This window comes from Lontra canadensis, unplaced genomic scaffold (genome assembly GCF_010015895.1).
Source record: "Lontra canadensis isolate GAN:19392208 unplaced genomic scaffold, GSC_riverotter_1.0 scaffold212, whole genome shotgun sequence".
Lineage (NCBI taxonomy): Eukaryota > Metazoa > Chordata > Mammalia > Carnivora > Mustelidae > Lontra > Lontra canadensis.
In genome coordinates, this window is record NW_022631206.1 from 504464 (window position 1) to 520971 (window position 16508).

The 16508-nt window shown below is 42.4% G+C and overlaps 1 protein-coding gene across 1 annotated transcript in view; it reads left to right on the forward strand.

The window, feature by feature from the left end:
* The first annotated feature begins 205 nt into the window (after window positions 1-205).
* Window positions 206-16508, forward strand: part of LOC116861940 (neuronal PAS domain-containing protein 3-like) — a 411199-nt gene continuing 394896 nt past the window's right edge. The window contains exon 1 of the mRNA XM_032848874.1: window positions 206-508. Coding sequence (XP_032704765.1) covers window positions 351-508 — 158 coding nt within the window. The 5' untranslated portion in view covers window positions 206-350. The remainder of the gene's footprint in view (window positions 509-16508) is intronic.

The window sequence follows — 16508 nt, forward strand, 5'->3', positions numbered from 1 at the left end:
CAGCCAGTGAGAGCAACATCCTGGAAAGAGGGGGGAGCACCACCGCCCCCCCAAAGGGGAAAAAGGCCCCACCCTGACACGTTTTGCTGTTTCCAAGTCCCTCGCACGCCCCCCGCACCTCCTCCAAGCGCTCGCGGCCCCCCCACCCCAGCCCGCTGCGCGCACATCAAAGCGCCTCTCCGCCGCGCACAGTGGCCGCGGCTCACTAATGGGATTGCAGGCTGGTGCCTGGCTCCGCTGCTGCCGCCGCCGCTGCTCGCCCTGCTGCTGCTGCCGCCGCCGGAGCCCAAACCCGAGCCCCCGCCAGCTCTCGCCCAGAGCCGCCGCGCCCGGGGGCCGAAGCCGCGGCGATGATCCGAATCTTTCCGGATTTCAGCGTGCAGGTGACGGCCGCGGCGGCCGGCGGGGCGGCCGCGGGGGTGCCGGCCGGCGCGGGCATGGGGAGGGCCGGCGCCGCGGCCAACGGCACCCCGCAGAACGTCCAGGGCATCACCTCCTACCAGCAGCGGTGAGTAGTCCCGCCTGGGCTGGGATAGTGCCCCCGCCCCGGGGTGCTGGGGTGGGACTCACTTTGCCTCCTGTTTTATGCGTTACAACACACATGCACATCGTCAGGGCTCACTTTGCTTGCTTCTCGTTCTACAGATGAGAAAGAAAAAAATAATAATAATTCACAATTCGGATTGAAAGACACTCCAGTGTACTGGCTAAGTGAAACCATCCTTTGCCCTCTGCCTGGCCCCAAATCCAGCACCCCAGCCCCGCGTAGCCTAGGAGTTGCAGCGAAGTCTTAGACACAGCACAAGGTGCTTTTGCAAAGTTTGGGATCCCAGTCCCCTTCCGCGGAATTTTCTCACTGCCTCTGCCGGGTGCGAACCCGAGCTGACGGGCAGCCTGGGGGCAATTGATCACTGGAGGCTGATTGATCATTTGTTTCCAAACAGAATAGGAACGATTTTCACGTGTAGCTGTAGACTTGCAATTCTACATAATAGTGTTATCATGTCACCTGTTACTACAGGGAAATACAGCATGAAATCCGAGTCTCCTCGGCGCTGTTAAGTATTCATCTTAAATGCATTATAATGCAAATGCGTAAGATTCAGAGATGCGAGTTAGGAAGCAAATTTTACAAAGTTAGGCTAGGTGGGTGAGAAGGAAGTTTTGAAGTATTACTTGTTTGTATTTCTCCCGAACATCTATAGATTTTTAATAAAATATAGTTGTGATATTGAATTAGTAAATATTCTTTGATTCAGTTAGGAAAGGAGGGGGGATACTACCACCAACAACCCTAGAACCCTAAAGTTCTTCCTTAAGGACAAGTTGTGATCTTCCAAGATTTTATAAAAAATGTAGTCTACAAAAATGTGCTGAGAAAAACTAACAATGTAGTAATGAAAGGTAAGCTTCCCATTTGTGGGGCTCAGTTTTACAGGAGATGGAAGAAAAAAACACATGAAAGTGTGAAATTAAATATTTGTGTTTCCCAGATTGCACACGATTAAATATCTGAGAGATTTGCCAATGGCATTTAACTTAAAATATACACAATGCATAATTCAAATAACAGTTCCTATTTTTACCTTGTATTTCAAACTTCATTGATTTGAGAACCTTTGATTTGAACCAACAGTGTTTAAACTGAAAAGGTTAAGATAATCTATCACTGCCATATTTTGTGCTTTCTAACCAATGGCCCAGCGACCAGAGCAGATTTTGCATAACACACTGAGTGTTTTCCAAGTTGATGCCCAGTACTGCAAATATTCTGTAGAAGACTTCATTATATACTTTGAGTACTGTCGGAAGTTTTAAAAAGGGAGACTCGAAAATAACTCAAAAACAGGCTCTTTCTGGTCAAAGAGATTTTTAAATTTAAATTATTTTAGTCTCATTTTCAGTGATTACAGGAACCTTTAATACAAAAGATCTGGGAATCTTTCAAACATAAAGGACTAGAAAAGAATTAGATTTTTTTTCCTTTTCATGATTCAGGTAAGGTTTTTTTTGTCACTTAAAAAACATTTAAATGACAATATAATCTGGCGGTCACTTTAACTAGGAAGTGCAGGCTATAATTACAATAGTATGATCTGTGGAGTAGGGAGTCAAGGGTCAGAAATGTCAGATGGCCTTTGGACAATTTCAGAGACTTCCAACTAATCCATAAGATATAAATTGGGCATAAGAGGTGGTCCTGAATTTTCAGCCTTTACGTTTGCTCTCAGAGTGTTGGAATTCTTCACCAAAAAGATCTTCCCAGGGCCAATTTCCCCCATAAGTCAGGAGTCCCCGGGGGTAATCCTCTACAGCTCTGCCTCCAACACTGAAAGCTCCACTGATGACTTCCCTCTTCATCTTTGAATTTGGGCCACTTTGTCAAGACTCTGAATCCCTCTGTGGTTCTAAAGATGAAAGCTTTAAAAAGAACTCCAAACTTTAGCCTTTGGGATATATTATTTCCTTCCTCTCTATGTTCAGTCATATTGACAGAAGAGAAGGTGCTACAGCCGTGAAACATGGAGCTTTTTTTTGGTTTCATTAGTCAGATATGATGACACCTGTTACTGCCTTTAATTTTTGTCAATTTGGGGACAGGACAGTGAGCCTTATGAGGCAAGACGATTATTGGCAAATGCTTAAGGGAGGGTTTGAGTCCTGAGTCCTGTGTCCTCTGGCCCTACTTCACCAGGCCACCAGCATGGGAGGCTTTAGAAGCTATGAGGGACAGACTTAGTTTGCACTTCAAGACCTGGCTATGTTTGCTAAAGTGAATGGTGACACATCATTTTACCAAAATATCTTTTTGCATTAAGTGCTTTTGGGTAGTCTGATGAGGAAGTGACAGGAGTTGGGGGCTTTTCAAGCAAGAGTGGCCTGTTGGGAGAACACAGCCCCTTTCATTTGTCATCTTTGGGCAGAAACGCCCTAGGCTGGCTGTCCTGGAGCCAAAACTTCCAACTGGCAACTCTTCCTCCTCCCTGCCAGCCCATGTATATCTTGTATTCAATACTCCCCACTTCAGTTCATTTTTCAATCGCTCTCATCTTCTACCTGTAGAGTGTACTCCAAAGAGAACTCAAACACCATCACGCAGATTAAACACCTCTGCTACGAAAAACACTTGTGACTTGTGTTCTCAAAGTTTCCAACTCTCAGCCCCACTTTACTGGAACCGTAGGACCGAATGGGACCCCTTTTCAGGTCTATTTTTTCTGAAGTGGGAAGTGAAATGTAAAGCCTCACCTAGGACTGATGTTTTCTGTGTAGCTTTTTCATTTGTTCAAAGTGGAAATGCGTTGGGAATCCTTTCTGCTTTGCTGGTTGACACATGACTGACCCAAGTATCTGCCGGAAAAGATGCCCACACCCGGCAGAGTGGTTTAGTGGAGAGGGCGCTCTGACCAGGGTCTACCCAGGTAATGGAATTCCAGCACTGGCCCTTCAGTGAGGGCCCTTTCTCTAGGCCTCGCTGAGCTGTAAAATGAGGGAAACGACAGAGCTTGATCCCAGAGGTCCGCAGTCCTCTGGTCCCAGGTACCAGGAGCCTAGTGGGGACAGGCGTTTCGTACCTAACCGCGTAGAGACCCTTGGGGATTCCTCTGTGAACCCCGGGGTCTGCAGATACGTATGCGCGTGAATAATGCAGATGTTCCAGCTCGGGACGTGTTGGTGAGAGCGCTGGAGCCCTGAGGTGCGGGTGCAGCAGCTGCGCCCACAGTGTTCTCTGGGCTCGCGGGCTTGGTCAGCGCGCTCCCACCCGCTTTTATTTCCACTGTCTGGGAAGGCGCTCCCGGGACGCTGTCCTGTCCGCGGCCTCTCCCGTGGCCTCCTAGTTCCTCTCTCTTTCTCCCTGGTTGCGATACTCCTGAGAAGGGAAGTGTTCCAAACTGCAACTGAGTGGCGTTGTTGCGCTGGCAGCCGAGCTTCCCAGTCCCCCAACGAGAGAGAGAGCGAGGGAGAGAAGAGAGAGAGAGAGAGAGAGAGAGAGAGAGACGGGGAGAGAGAAGGGGGGGTGTGTCTGCGTGCGAGAGAGCGCTCGGGAGCAAAGCAGCTGGAAAATGCCCAGAAATACTTTCACAGCGGTCAAGCTGGGAACCCCCTGCGTGTCTTCCCCCTCCCCGCCCCTCCTGGCCTAGGCCCCGACCGCCCCCCGCCAAGAGGGTGTGTGCCCCACCTGCCACCAGGCCAGCTCAGGGTGGTGGCGGTGGGGGGCCACAGTTGGGGGTGTGGCGGCGCGCGCGGGTGAGAACCCTGGGCGGCGGGGCCCTGGGCCGGGCTGCCCGCGGGGCCGCGCGGCAGCCTCCCCCCCGCCGCCGCCGCCACCTCCCCCTCCTCCTCCTCCTCCGCCGCCGCCGCCGGTCGCCTGTCTCCGCGCTGGGCATGTCTCGGGAGCCGAAGCGGCCCGGGCCGCGGGGGCTCTGCGGCGCATGGACGGCGGCGGCGCCGGGCGAGCAGGGGGAGGAGAAGGCGCAGGCGGCGGAGGAGGCGGCGACCTGCGGCGAGAGGCACCGGCGGCGCGAGGGGACGGCCGGCTGCCGGCAAGGCTCCGGCCCCACTACTTTTCCGTAGCCTCCCTGCCTCAGCAGCACGGCCGCCGCCACCGCCGCCGCCGCCGCCGCCGCCACGGCCAGGGCCACGGCCGCCGCCCGCCGGGCCGCCGCTGAGCGCCGCGCACGCCCGCACTCACTCCCGCCACCCCACGCACACGCACACCCCCCGCCCTCCCCACGCCCCCCACCCCGGGAGGGGGGAGAGAGGCAAAAAGTAAGAGAGGAAAAAAAATAGCAGGAAGATGGCGCCCACCAAGCCCAGCTTTCAGCAGGATCCTTCCAGGCGAGAACGGTAACACTTTTCTGTTTATTGAACCTGCCGCCGGGGCGGCTGTTCCGGCCGCCGCCGCCGCCGCCGCCTCCGCCGCCGCCGCCGAGGTGGCGGGGCCCGCTCCGCAGTCCGCCTCCTGGGCCGTGAGCCCACCGGGACCTGGTCTGCGGGCTTGCGGCTCAGCGCTCGCCCGCGGTCCCCCCGCGCATTGTCCGCCCGCGGCGGCTGCGGCAGCGAGCGGGCTCCGGCGGTGGCAGCGGCGGCCGCGCCAGGCTCTCCGAGCAGTAGCACCTCCTCGGCTCGGCGAATGGAGTGACTCGCTGACAAAAAAAAAAAAAAAACTATTCAGGAAAGAAAGAAAGAAAAAAAAAAAAAAAAAAAGAAAAAGAAAGAAAAGGAAAAAAAAAAAGAAAAAGAGAGAAACAAACAAAAAAGAGAGAAGGGGCTGCTGTGTGACGAGGAACAGCAGTGAGGGTGGGGGGCCGGGGGATCCCCGGGGCCGCCGCAGGTCCCTTGGCAGCTGCTCTCTAGGAAGGAATGAGGCTGGGGAGGGGGAGGGAAGGCAGGCGAGAAGGGGGAGGAGGAGAGGAGGAGGAGGAGGAGAAGGAGGAGGAGGAGGAGGAGGCCGGGGGCGGGGAGCGGAGCTCGCGCCAGGCCCGGAATGTGTCGCGGAGGGGCTGTCTCCGCGCGGAGCGGCTAGGCCGGGCCGGGAGGAGAGAGGCGCGCGGCCGCCGCCTCCCCGCCGTCCAGGCTGCGCCCTTAGCCTTGGCAACTTGTGGGTCTCCTGCTTTGCTCTCATCTTGCCCTCCTTTCCACTCCCCCGCTCCCCAAAACAAACAAAAAAAAAAAGAAAAAGAAAAAGGAAGAAGAAAACCCTCAAATCCAAATTAGCGAGTAAACATCGAGATTCAAAATGTGCCAACAGTTGGAACGTCTATGCCCCGTTAGTTGCTGTTTGGGGATCTGTGTTTTAAAAAAGTTCCTGGTGAGAATTGCATATCCAGGCAAGGGGCTCAGCGGAGCATGTCTGTTTGAAGTTAGTTAAACTAAAGCCAAAGGGAAAGGGAGTTTGTATTCAAAATATCCTTAACCGTCCTACGTGAATGGCATTGTTAGACTGCATAGTAACTAAGCACCCCCCACCCCCGCCCCACGTGGTTTTCCCTCCTGCTGTCCATCCAGCCTACTTTGTTTGGAATCCTATTTGCTATTAACTGGCAGTGTTAATGACATTAATTGCATATAGCATATTGGTTTGTGCAAAGTACCTTTTTCTGTCTTCAAAGAAGTGCTCAGTAGGAAGTAGGAAATGTTACCCATTGCTACATGAGGAAAACAAATGCTGGTAGATACATGGCCCCTCCCCAACTTTCCTCCTAGGTGTAAGTGAACTTCAGAAAAAAAGATGAGGGAAGTCCATAGTAGTTGCAAAGATTTAATTATTATTACATGGGAGGTTTTATTTTTGATACAACGTTGCATTTAACCTATAGCTTACATCAAGAAGAGAGGTATTTAAACGAGCTACTCATTAGGAAGCTTCAGTTGCACTATTGCTTGTTTCCTTCACACAACAGGGACAGCAGAATTGGCAGGATTAAGGGAAAAATTTTGTTGGATAGCTACAAAATTGATTAATTCTAAACTATGGATAATTTCTATATAAATCCTATACCTGAAAGTAAATCACACAATGATCCCGTTTTTAAAGATGTTGAATGTGTGTAGCATTGTCTGACTACTCATACTAGCTAAAAGGAATATTCAGTGTTTTATGAAGAATTCACATATTAAGTACTTTGCTCTTGTAGATAAGAAAAAAAATTTTCAGAGCATTGTGCAGGTCTTTTAATAATGAATTTTTTAAATTTAACGTGGTGATGAATACTTTTTTAGATCAGAAGTTTATAATTGATTTCCTTCCTCCTTTCCACCCATCCTCGGGCTTCTCCAGTTCTGTTGGTAGTAAATGTATTTACTGGGATGGCCCCAGTAATCTCTCTAGCAGAGACCTATTTGTGTGCCATTTTGGGAATTTTTCTGAGATAGGAATCTTGAAGATAGAATTAATTTCTAGAGGAAACTTCATAGCCTGTGCATGAGCGCGTTCTTTATCACCTGTCTCCATTTGGCATTCGAAGAAGGTAAATCAAAGTGCGCGATTTGTTATTCTGCTCCACTTGAGAGCTGAACTAAATAACACTTGGTCTGAAATTCTGATTGAAGTTGTAGGAGGATATACTGTATTTAATTTAATGCCCTTTAATAGCAGCTTCTTGTTCAGCTCGGATGCTGTCATTTTAAAGGTTGGATCTGAGAAGGTTTAACCTGTAGGGAGAGGGAGGAGTAATAACGAGGTAGGGGGCAGAAGGAGCGATATAGAGGAGAGGAGTTATAAACTAAATGTTTCAAACAGTAATAACCACAAACTTGGCCTGTTATCCAAACAGTTGTTTTATGCCCCGAGGGTTCACTTTGTTATTAGGGCTTTAAATGCTCTTAACACTTTAAGTGTAAACATTACACATGTTAGTTGATTTGGTTTTGTAATGAGAAATGGAAAGTCAGATGGTTTGGTCAGGAGGGGGTTGGTTTTCATAGCTACTTGCTTCAGCTAAGTAGAGTCATTTCACCTTTATGTGGATTTTGTGCCTGGTACTTGTTGGTTTGTAGTAGTATTTCCCTGTAACAGTTGAACACTAATATGTTTATAAAAGATCACTTTCGTGGACATGCTTTAGGTGGTATCCTCTCATTTATTTACAAAATAGTTTCCAAATCACTGATTTCATAAAGGCGCTTATGGACACTACTCTTTACTGCTTTTCAAATACAGCAGTAACACAAACTTATATAGAAAAAAAAAGACATTTTTTCCAATGGTCTTGTTGTTAGTTTATAAAATATTTAACCTGAGTTTAGTAATACAGTACAAAAGTCATTTCCTTCTAATAATGTTTACAGAGTGAGTTTTGGAAAAAGAAACTTCTTCTTCATGATGTCTTTGGTTACTATTTAGTACTGCTTAAATTTCTTTGACTCTTACACACAGAATGAGCCTGAGAGCCTGAGAGCATAGGCTGAAAACCTTGTGTATTTAAACTTGCTCGATTTTTCTTTAAACTCCAATAGGCTGCAAATTATGTAGCTCTACCACAGAGTTTTTCCACTATGTGGATGTATAACCAAGAAAAGTAGACAGATAGAAGTGTCAAGCATGTGATGTGCCCATGCTGGTTTGCAAAGCATATTCCAGTAGTATTCAGGGCTTTTGGTTTAAAAAGTGAAGGTGGTGGTGGAGACTTTTTTGGGGGGAGGTATTTCTTTTTACATTGTAAGCTTAAACACAGAGTGATAAATGATGATATGCATTGTCTAACACTTGCTTATATATAAATAGCTCCACAAGATTGCTTAAATGATAATCGAAAATATGAAATAGGATGGCCTTCATATCACAAGGCCAAGGGTCTACAAATGGAAAAACTGAAATAATGAAATATTTCCAAGGCAACAGACTGTCAACAAGAACTGTAATGCATGGGCATATCATAGAACCACAGGAGAGGATATTAGATCGTATAGCTCTGGAGCCAGGAGTTATAATGACCTTTATTATGTAGGACCCTCCCACATTACAGCATCTTTTCCGTATTCCCAATCTCTGGTTTATGATTTGAGAGACAAATAGCTACTCTGAATCTGTAATATGCCAGTTACTAGATTTGATTCGTTACAAGGAGCAAACTTGATATCAGTATTACTTGATGCTTTTGTTAAAAAAAAAAAAAGTTGCTAGTGGTATTATGAGTAGTTTCGGTCCCTGTGTCTTTGCAGAGTCTTAAAAATATGGCTTTTATTTGACCAAAAGTGATGTGAAATTACTATCTTAGCAATGAATTGGTAAGAATTGCATTGTGATTTAAATACAATCTACACATCTGAACGGTTTGGTATTTTTAGTGATACGAAGTTGATTTTCCCCTGAAATTCTACACAATGGTTGCCCCTACAATAGAGCTATTTTATGAGAATGCCAGAGTTTCCATGAGCCCCTCAATACTTTTACTGTGTCCCAGATCTGAGTCTGGATGGAATCCAGTGACATGTTAAAATTGCATCTGTTTGAAATGGGCCCTGATGTCTAGGATCTCCTGCTCTGTGGTGAGGTTTTCTATGACAAGATGTATAGATATGTGCTTTTGTAAAGCAGCACTTTTGGGGGACGATTTAGGCAGTGTAGCTTTCATTTCCTTACTTTAAAGCTGCAGAGCTTTATATTTTGTGACATATTTGTGGGGGATATGTCACAAATATTTCTAAATCTCTCCTAGTAATGTTTACCCCTATGCACTTTCTTAAGTGCTTTACTATTAATAATGACCCCAATGTAAACCTTAGATAGTCTGTTTCTGTTTTCTTATTTTTCCTGCATTCCTGTGAATCTCTTTCGTCTGGAGAATGCTGCTCCCTGAATTTAAAGAAAATTGAGCACAGATGAGAGGGGAGCCGGCCCTTCTTATGATGTTTGCATGGCCACTTTTTCTACAGTGTAACATTTCATCATTTGGGTTAAATTTTTAAAAGTTTGCATTGTGTAGGCTGAGATTCGAACTTCAGGTGTTTTACAGACATTCCTTAATTGTTTGCACTAGATAGGGTTGAAGGTTAGCAAAAGAGTGGGTATGTTAAAAATTTAGTTGATTAAATATTAATTTTACAATTTAAATGCTACCAAATTTTCACATCATGGAATATATGAAACTTGAAATATTTTAATCTATACTATGATGTGTACTGGTATTTAAATCTGTACTTATAGAATTTATGAAAAAATTCAGTTACATTGCTTTGCATTTAATGATGTTAGTATTTTCACAGTAAATAGTGCCCCCCCTTTTTTTCCGCATTGGGCAGTGTAATAAACCAACTGTAACTGAATGGTATTTTTACTGCTCTGGGCCCCATTAGTGTGAATAGGATGTTTGCACTATTAAGTTTGATAGAACCTTACATAGTTAGAATAATTTGCAGTAATATTAGTAATACTACAGTGCATAAGCAGGACATAGCTTAGTAAGAGTAAAGTGATTACTACTGTATTTGAAATGACTAGGGTAGGGACAAGATTAAACAGCACTTGAAGTTGCTGTCTGTATACATTTCTAGAGCATAATGCTTTGGTATGCATTAGAGCATAATGTATTTGCAGTCTTGTGTACAAAATCATGAGACACAAGATGAAAATTGCATATCACTAGTGCTTGTGGCCTTTGAGTATAATTATTGATTGCTTCATTCACTCAGCCTTATTTATTGAACCTCTCCTATGGACAGTCGTGACTTGTGCAAGAGATGGAAGTTAACAATACTCTGTAAAAGCAGTTGCTCTGACCATAAACTTGTCCTTATACTGGACATGCTACTAGAGAGCCAGAAACACCTTTTACTGCAAGAGGAGGACGTGCAGAATTCAGAGAAATATATATAAGGCTCTCTATCTCTTTGGACTTCGGTTAGTTTAGTGTTCTGGGCGGAGGGGAGAGGAAGGGTAGGTATCTGGGTTGTAGAATATTATAACTAATGACTGTATAATGACTAGCGGTTCTTGGAGAAAAGACAGAAAAGATGCCATATAAGTGTAAGTGAAATTATAGAAGATTTTTAGAAACAATCTCTGGAGGGATTCAGAAAATAAAAGGAGATCACACATGATAATGATCAACAGTTATTGGGCACTGCCATGTTTGGGGCCCTGTATTAAAGACCTTTTCGGTCAAGAAAATAGATGCTAATCTTCCCAAGGAAGGTAGTAGAGATAGGGACTGAATTTGGGTTTGTCTCTGTAGGAACCTACCTTTCACAGCAGGGTACAGGTGTTTTATTTTTGGACTTCGCAGCACCAGGGATTTCTGGGTGGATGCCATAGAGCGCTTGTGGCGGCAGACCCCATGCGCTGTGGATAGTGACCTAGATCTCTGTTTCTTGGTGGTTCGTCCCATGTTCCGAGAACTTAAGAAATGTCATGTTCGTGAAGTTAGCATTTACGTTTAAATGATTTTCCCTCTAGTCTTTCACATTCCTGTTGTTTGTGTGGGCAAGTTCCACAGCTCTATGCACTTCGGAGAAGATTTGTTAAGGGATTTTTTTTTTTAAGATTTTATTTATTTATTTGACAGAGAGAGATTGCAAGAAGAGAGGCAGGCAGAGAGAGAGGGGGGAAGCAGGCTCCCTGCTGAGCAGAGAGCCCGATGTGGGGCTCGATCCCAGGACCCTGAGATCATGACCTGAGCCGAAGACAGAGGTTTAACTCACTGAGCCACCCAGGCACCCCTGAATGGTTTTTAGAAGAATCAGTTTGCTGCATGCAAACACCTCGTAGGCCATAGACCATGAAGTACCCCAGGACCTCCTCCACTCCTGTGATACATGCCTCAGAGTGTGCCATAGTTTGTCTAAAGCTTACCATTGAGGCATTCTTATTTTGTGAGTTTTGCCACTGAGTGGGTGGAAACAGCCTCACAGACTTTCTGAATAACACGGGTTGGTACTTAAGTGTACTTCCAGATATTGTCTTTTGAAATATGTAAGGACTCATTCAAGTTGGCCTCCTGCCAAGTTATGTGGCATTATAATAATGACAGTAAGCCTTTATATAGCAGTATGGGCCAGGTATGAGTCTAAGGGCTTTACATATATTAATTAACTCATTTAATTAAAAACTTGTTAAAAATGGACCACAATAAATGCATAAATGATAAGTTCTCATTATTTAGTCTCTCTTCCTCTCTGGACACACACAGATACTTGTGGCATCTTCAAGAAGGGAAAGGCTTTGGTAACATTTTAATTTCTCTAAGGCCAGGCATCCTAGGGGTTGGGCAGGCATGTAACGGTTCTTTGACAAAAGCTGTACTTCAGGAAACTTTGTAACATCTGACACCATTACTGCTCATTGTAGAATGTCTGCAAGATTTGAGGTACTACACAAGCATGCCACATTTATCTTTACATTTTTGGATGTTATAGCGTCAACCAAATAGCTTAAAAAAAAAAAAAAGTATAGTAGGAATTCCAGACATAGAAAGGACTAGATTAGGGGTGCTTGAGTATTTGTGCTTGAAAGAACTGAGTGTTTTGCTTGTGTATTTTAATAAAATATTCACTTTTACATTCAGAAAAATCTCTTGTTTACATAAAGGATAGGTTGCCTTATAAAATGTTGGAAAGGGCTCATTTAGAGAGATGTTTTGCTAAAAATATTGAAGATAAAAAGCAGCAGTCAATAGGAAGTATAAGTGAAAAATAAGCCACAAAATTTAAAATAGCATTCAGATCATCTTAAAAGAAATTACTTCTGATTACAGTATTTTATTATCATCAGTATGCTAATGCAGAATTAAAGGGCTCTGACTCGGGTACCTAGGTTATATATAACATTAAAGCTTAAATCTTTATCACATATTTTTGAAAGTAGTGCCACATAGCATTTTAAGACCACTTTATGGAATCATCGGTCATTTCAGTTATATCCCATTACTTCTGATAGATGGGGGCTTTTTCATTGGTAAGATTTATAAGAAGAATTTTATTATAAAGAAAAATGTAATATTGGATTAAGGGTCATCTTTATTTGACTATAGCTCAAATCAGCATCCTCTTACCCTCCAATCTATGAATTTTCCTTTCCACCATGGTAACACTATGGAAAAGGATACTAGTTCTAAACTTCATCCAGGAGCACTTTACTCAGAAAGAGTGCAGCATTTTGGTAGGGGCAGATGGAATGATTGAAACTGTTTGCGGAACCTCTCTCTCTGGTCCTAGAAAATGGAGAGATCAAAGGATAAGGGTATTTTTAGTAACTAATATGGATTGCATTGATTGAAGGAGTATTTTTCCTATACAAATAATTTATTCCTCAGAATCTATTTCTGAAAACCATATATATCCTATTCAATATGATGGAATTTTTTTTTTATTGCACAAGATTCTGTATACCCTGTGTAAAATCATATAAACATATGTAAAGCCTACATGTATACTGTTTATGACATAACATATATAAAATATAAATCAGATCTATCATATTTGTATTATATCTACCTAAAATGCAAAAATGTTACAAAGATATCTTGAATATATTATGAATGTCTTACTTCAGATCGAGTTAAATTTACATATAGGCAGTGAATTGGTGACTTTTTTGTTTTCCTAATGCTATAAGGAAAAGTAGGCTCATCATTTTTTTTTACACATTTTTATTGTTCTGTGTAAATGTAATTTGTTAATCCTGTGAAATTTGTCATAGATAAATTTGCTTGGATTATCTTGTCACCACCGTATCTGCATTCTTTTGTTCATTGCTTATTCATAATTTAACAGTCTGGCAGTGAGCCTTTTTGGGATGCTCACAAAAGATATATGACCTCTACCAGCTGCTACTATAACCTGCAGAATGCACAGCAAGACATTAGGAACGTGAGGATTCCTCTACTGATTAAAGTGCTCTTCATTTAAACAGTCTGTTCATAAGAATCTCAGGAATCTCTTGCTACCAGCAGTTTTTTTTTTTTTTTTTTTCCTTCCTAGCAAAATTAGTTCAAACAATTGAATCTTCATTTGGTATGATTTTTTTTTTTTTTTAGGTGATACAAAAGAAATTAATTTCTTGAATTCTGCTGCTTCTTTATAACCAAAGACTCAAAAATCTGACATTTGGGCATATTCAAGTTCTCTAGAAACAGTTTTACTGGCCAAGGAAGAATAGAGAGTAGAATGGCTATATCACATCCCAATCTTAGAAGAAATGGTTGGTTTAATCCTACTCGAATCCAGGCACTTTACAGTTTATATTCGAAACAGCCTATATTATGTGGTATGTGGCAGACATTAAAAATAGAATGTTACTTGAGGTGTAACCACATCTTTAGGTTTTCATTATTCTGAATTAGTTTAGCATACGAATTTATTCTCATCCCCTCCCTCCCCCCAGAAATCAGCAGATCAGTTTATGAGTAATGGCTAGTTTTTGCCTCTCTTCTGTGCAAGCATATGATTACAGTTCAAAATAATTCATTGCTAATCCATGCAGTATTGGTTCATCTCCATCACTCTGTTCTGTGATTAGAGCCTCAGGCCTGCTGCCTTGCTTTCCGCCCTGATTTTCTTTAACTGCAACCCTTGTTTTAATATAGTTCTGTAGTCACCACTGTCCTGCTCGCCCCTCTCCATCCCTCATATATATCGATTGCAGTAGATTAATATTTATTTGAAGCTATTTTTCAGACTTTGTGAAAAATGTATTCATTTCTTACTGTGAATCTTCATCTAAAGGGAGGGGGACAGGGAGGATGTAAAACTCAGGTACGCCACTCTTCTTACAAAGTGAAGCTATTGCTTTTCCAACCTTCATTCTTTGCTGTAGTCATTGTTTGTTCTTTATACACAAATCAGGAAGTTTAATTTCCTTGAAAAAAATTTAGATGAAGCTGTAGTGTTAACAGTTGAACTCTTGTTTGTAACAGTTCTAAAATGGCTTTCTGCATTTCCTGAGTACATACCGGAGTCAGTGCAATCACCATAATATACATTGATCAGCTTGCATTGAATATTTCCAGACAAGGCCACAAAGCTATCATTTTCCTTAACATCAAAATTTGCCAATTTTACCAGAAGGTCATCTCACAGATTTTTTAAAGACTTTGTTTCAGATCTCAGTAGTCCAGTGTTCCTTTTAATAATTACTTTCGTCTCATTGTAGCCGTGTGTTTGAAAGTGTAGGTCAATGAGGATGATTGCATTCAGAATTTCATGATCTGTGTAGTGGAACAAATTGAAAGCAAAGCCTGTATCAATCACTGTGAAGGGAGGGTTAATTGTTACCGCTTCTCAAGCCTCTGGACAGATAAACCAGTAATGAAATACTTATTGCTCTGATATGTGAATGCTGAAGGATGAAACAATGGAAACAGAAGCAGTCTTTAGAGATAACCAAAAAGGCAAAGAAAAAAAAAAAAAATAAACCAGATGAAAGTATGGAACTATGTGCTGCATTAACTCTCTTAAAAGTAATATTGTTTTTAGCTTCCTACCCATCTTTTTCTGGCAGGTTAGGGCAGTATCATATATCAGGTTGCTAAAGCCAAATAAGAATATAAATGGAAAACTCTCTTTCTGTAAAAATAAAAAAAACTAAAAAAAAACCCCCCAGACCCCAAAACATACAGTCCTAGGCTTTTATATGAATACTGCATATTTTATAAAAATAATGTTTGAGTTACTATTTAAGGTTTTCTCTCAAAAAAACTAGTGATTCTACATATGTTAAATATTATACATGTATAAATGGCTTAAATTCCAGAATGTTTTAAAGGATTGTTTTGTTATCTTTGAAAAGATTTTGGAATTATTGGCCCATTGTAGACCAAAACATAGACGAAATAGTGAAATACATAAAGAAACAGTCAAAAAAGAATTAGTGTTGCAAAGAAATCATGAGATTAGAGTAAACACATTTAACCATTTCTACCATATGAACTTAACATTTAAACATCTGTTAGTTACTTATATGTTGAAATATATGCAAAAATATTTAGCCAAATTGAAGTCTTAGGCCCATGACAATCATCTCAACACAGTGGGTAGTTCTGAAAATTAATGAGAATGATAATACTGTAAAGACTGTTCCAGAGTTTGCCCAAATTCATTATCTAAGACTCTTGTTAAGAACATCTCAAAGAATTTTAACCAGGAAAATATATTAATGGTTCAAAAGCATTTTCAAAACCCTGAATTATAAAAGTATAATGGAATTATAGATGCAAGAGTTATAGTTAGCAACACAGATAGCAGAAGACATTATGATGGCAGATTTTTCCACAACCTATACACTCCTTTTGTACACGGTTTCATATGTAGGGTTTAAATCTCACACATTATTTTTGTTTTGTTTTGTTTTTAGGGCAAGAAAATCAGAATCATTTAAAAACTAAAATGGGTTCCTTCCCATTCATGAGGAGAAGCTGATAGCTGTAAAAAGTTAGATGTGTCTTTTGGCAGTCATTTCAGATTTGACACCACCAACAAGCCAGAACATTTTTAGCAAAAGGAAAGAACTGTTGTACATCTTTTTATTTGTCTTCAGAAATTAAGAGTTTCCCAAGACCTGTTTCTGCGCAATATTGGTGTAGCGGCATAGAAACTAAGCAAATGACAGGGGCATAGCCTTTTTTTTTTTTTTTTTTATGACAACAGCACCATCCTCTAGTGAATGTGGTTTTGTATGTTGTATAAGAATTCATTGTAATAGTGATACTGTAACATCCCTGGGCCAGGCTACTTAGACTGCTACTAAGATACATCAGAGTGTAAATCAGTAGAGAGCTCTCAGGTACAGCTGTACCAAAGGGTATGGACTTTGGTCTACAACAAATGGCAGGCAGAAAGCAAGGAGAATTCCTTTCCTTGGTAATAGACATATGGTGAACATAAGTGCCTGCGGGTATCGAGATGGTCAGGGCAGTACACGATGAAGTGCCGTTGGTCACTTGCTGGTTGGGTGCTAGCAAAACAGCAGGTAATGGTCCGAATCCCGGTCACTGGTTTTGGTCTTTCATTATCTTTATAGGAAGTTGTTCTCTACACAGACAGTCCTTTAACCATGTACAGCCTTAGTTTTT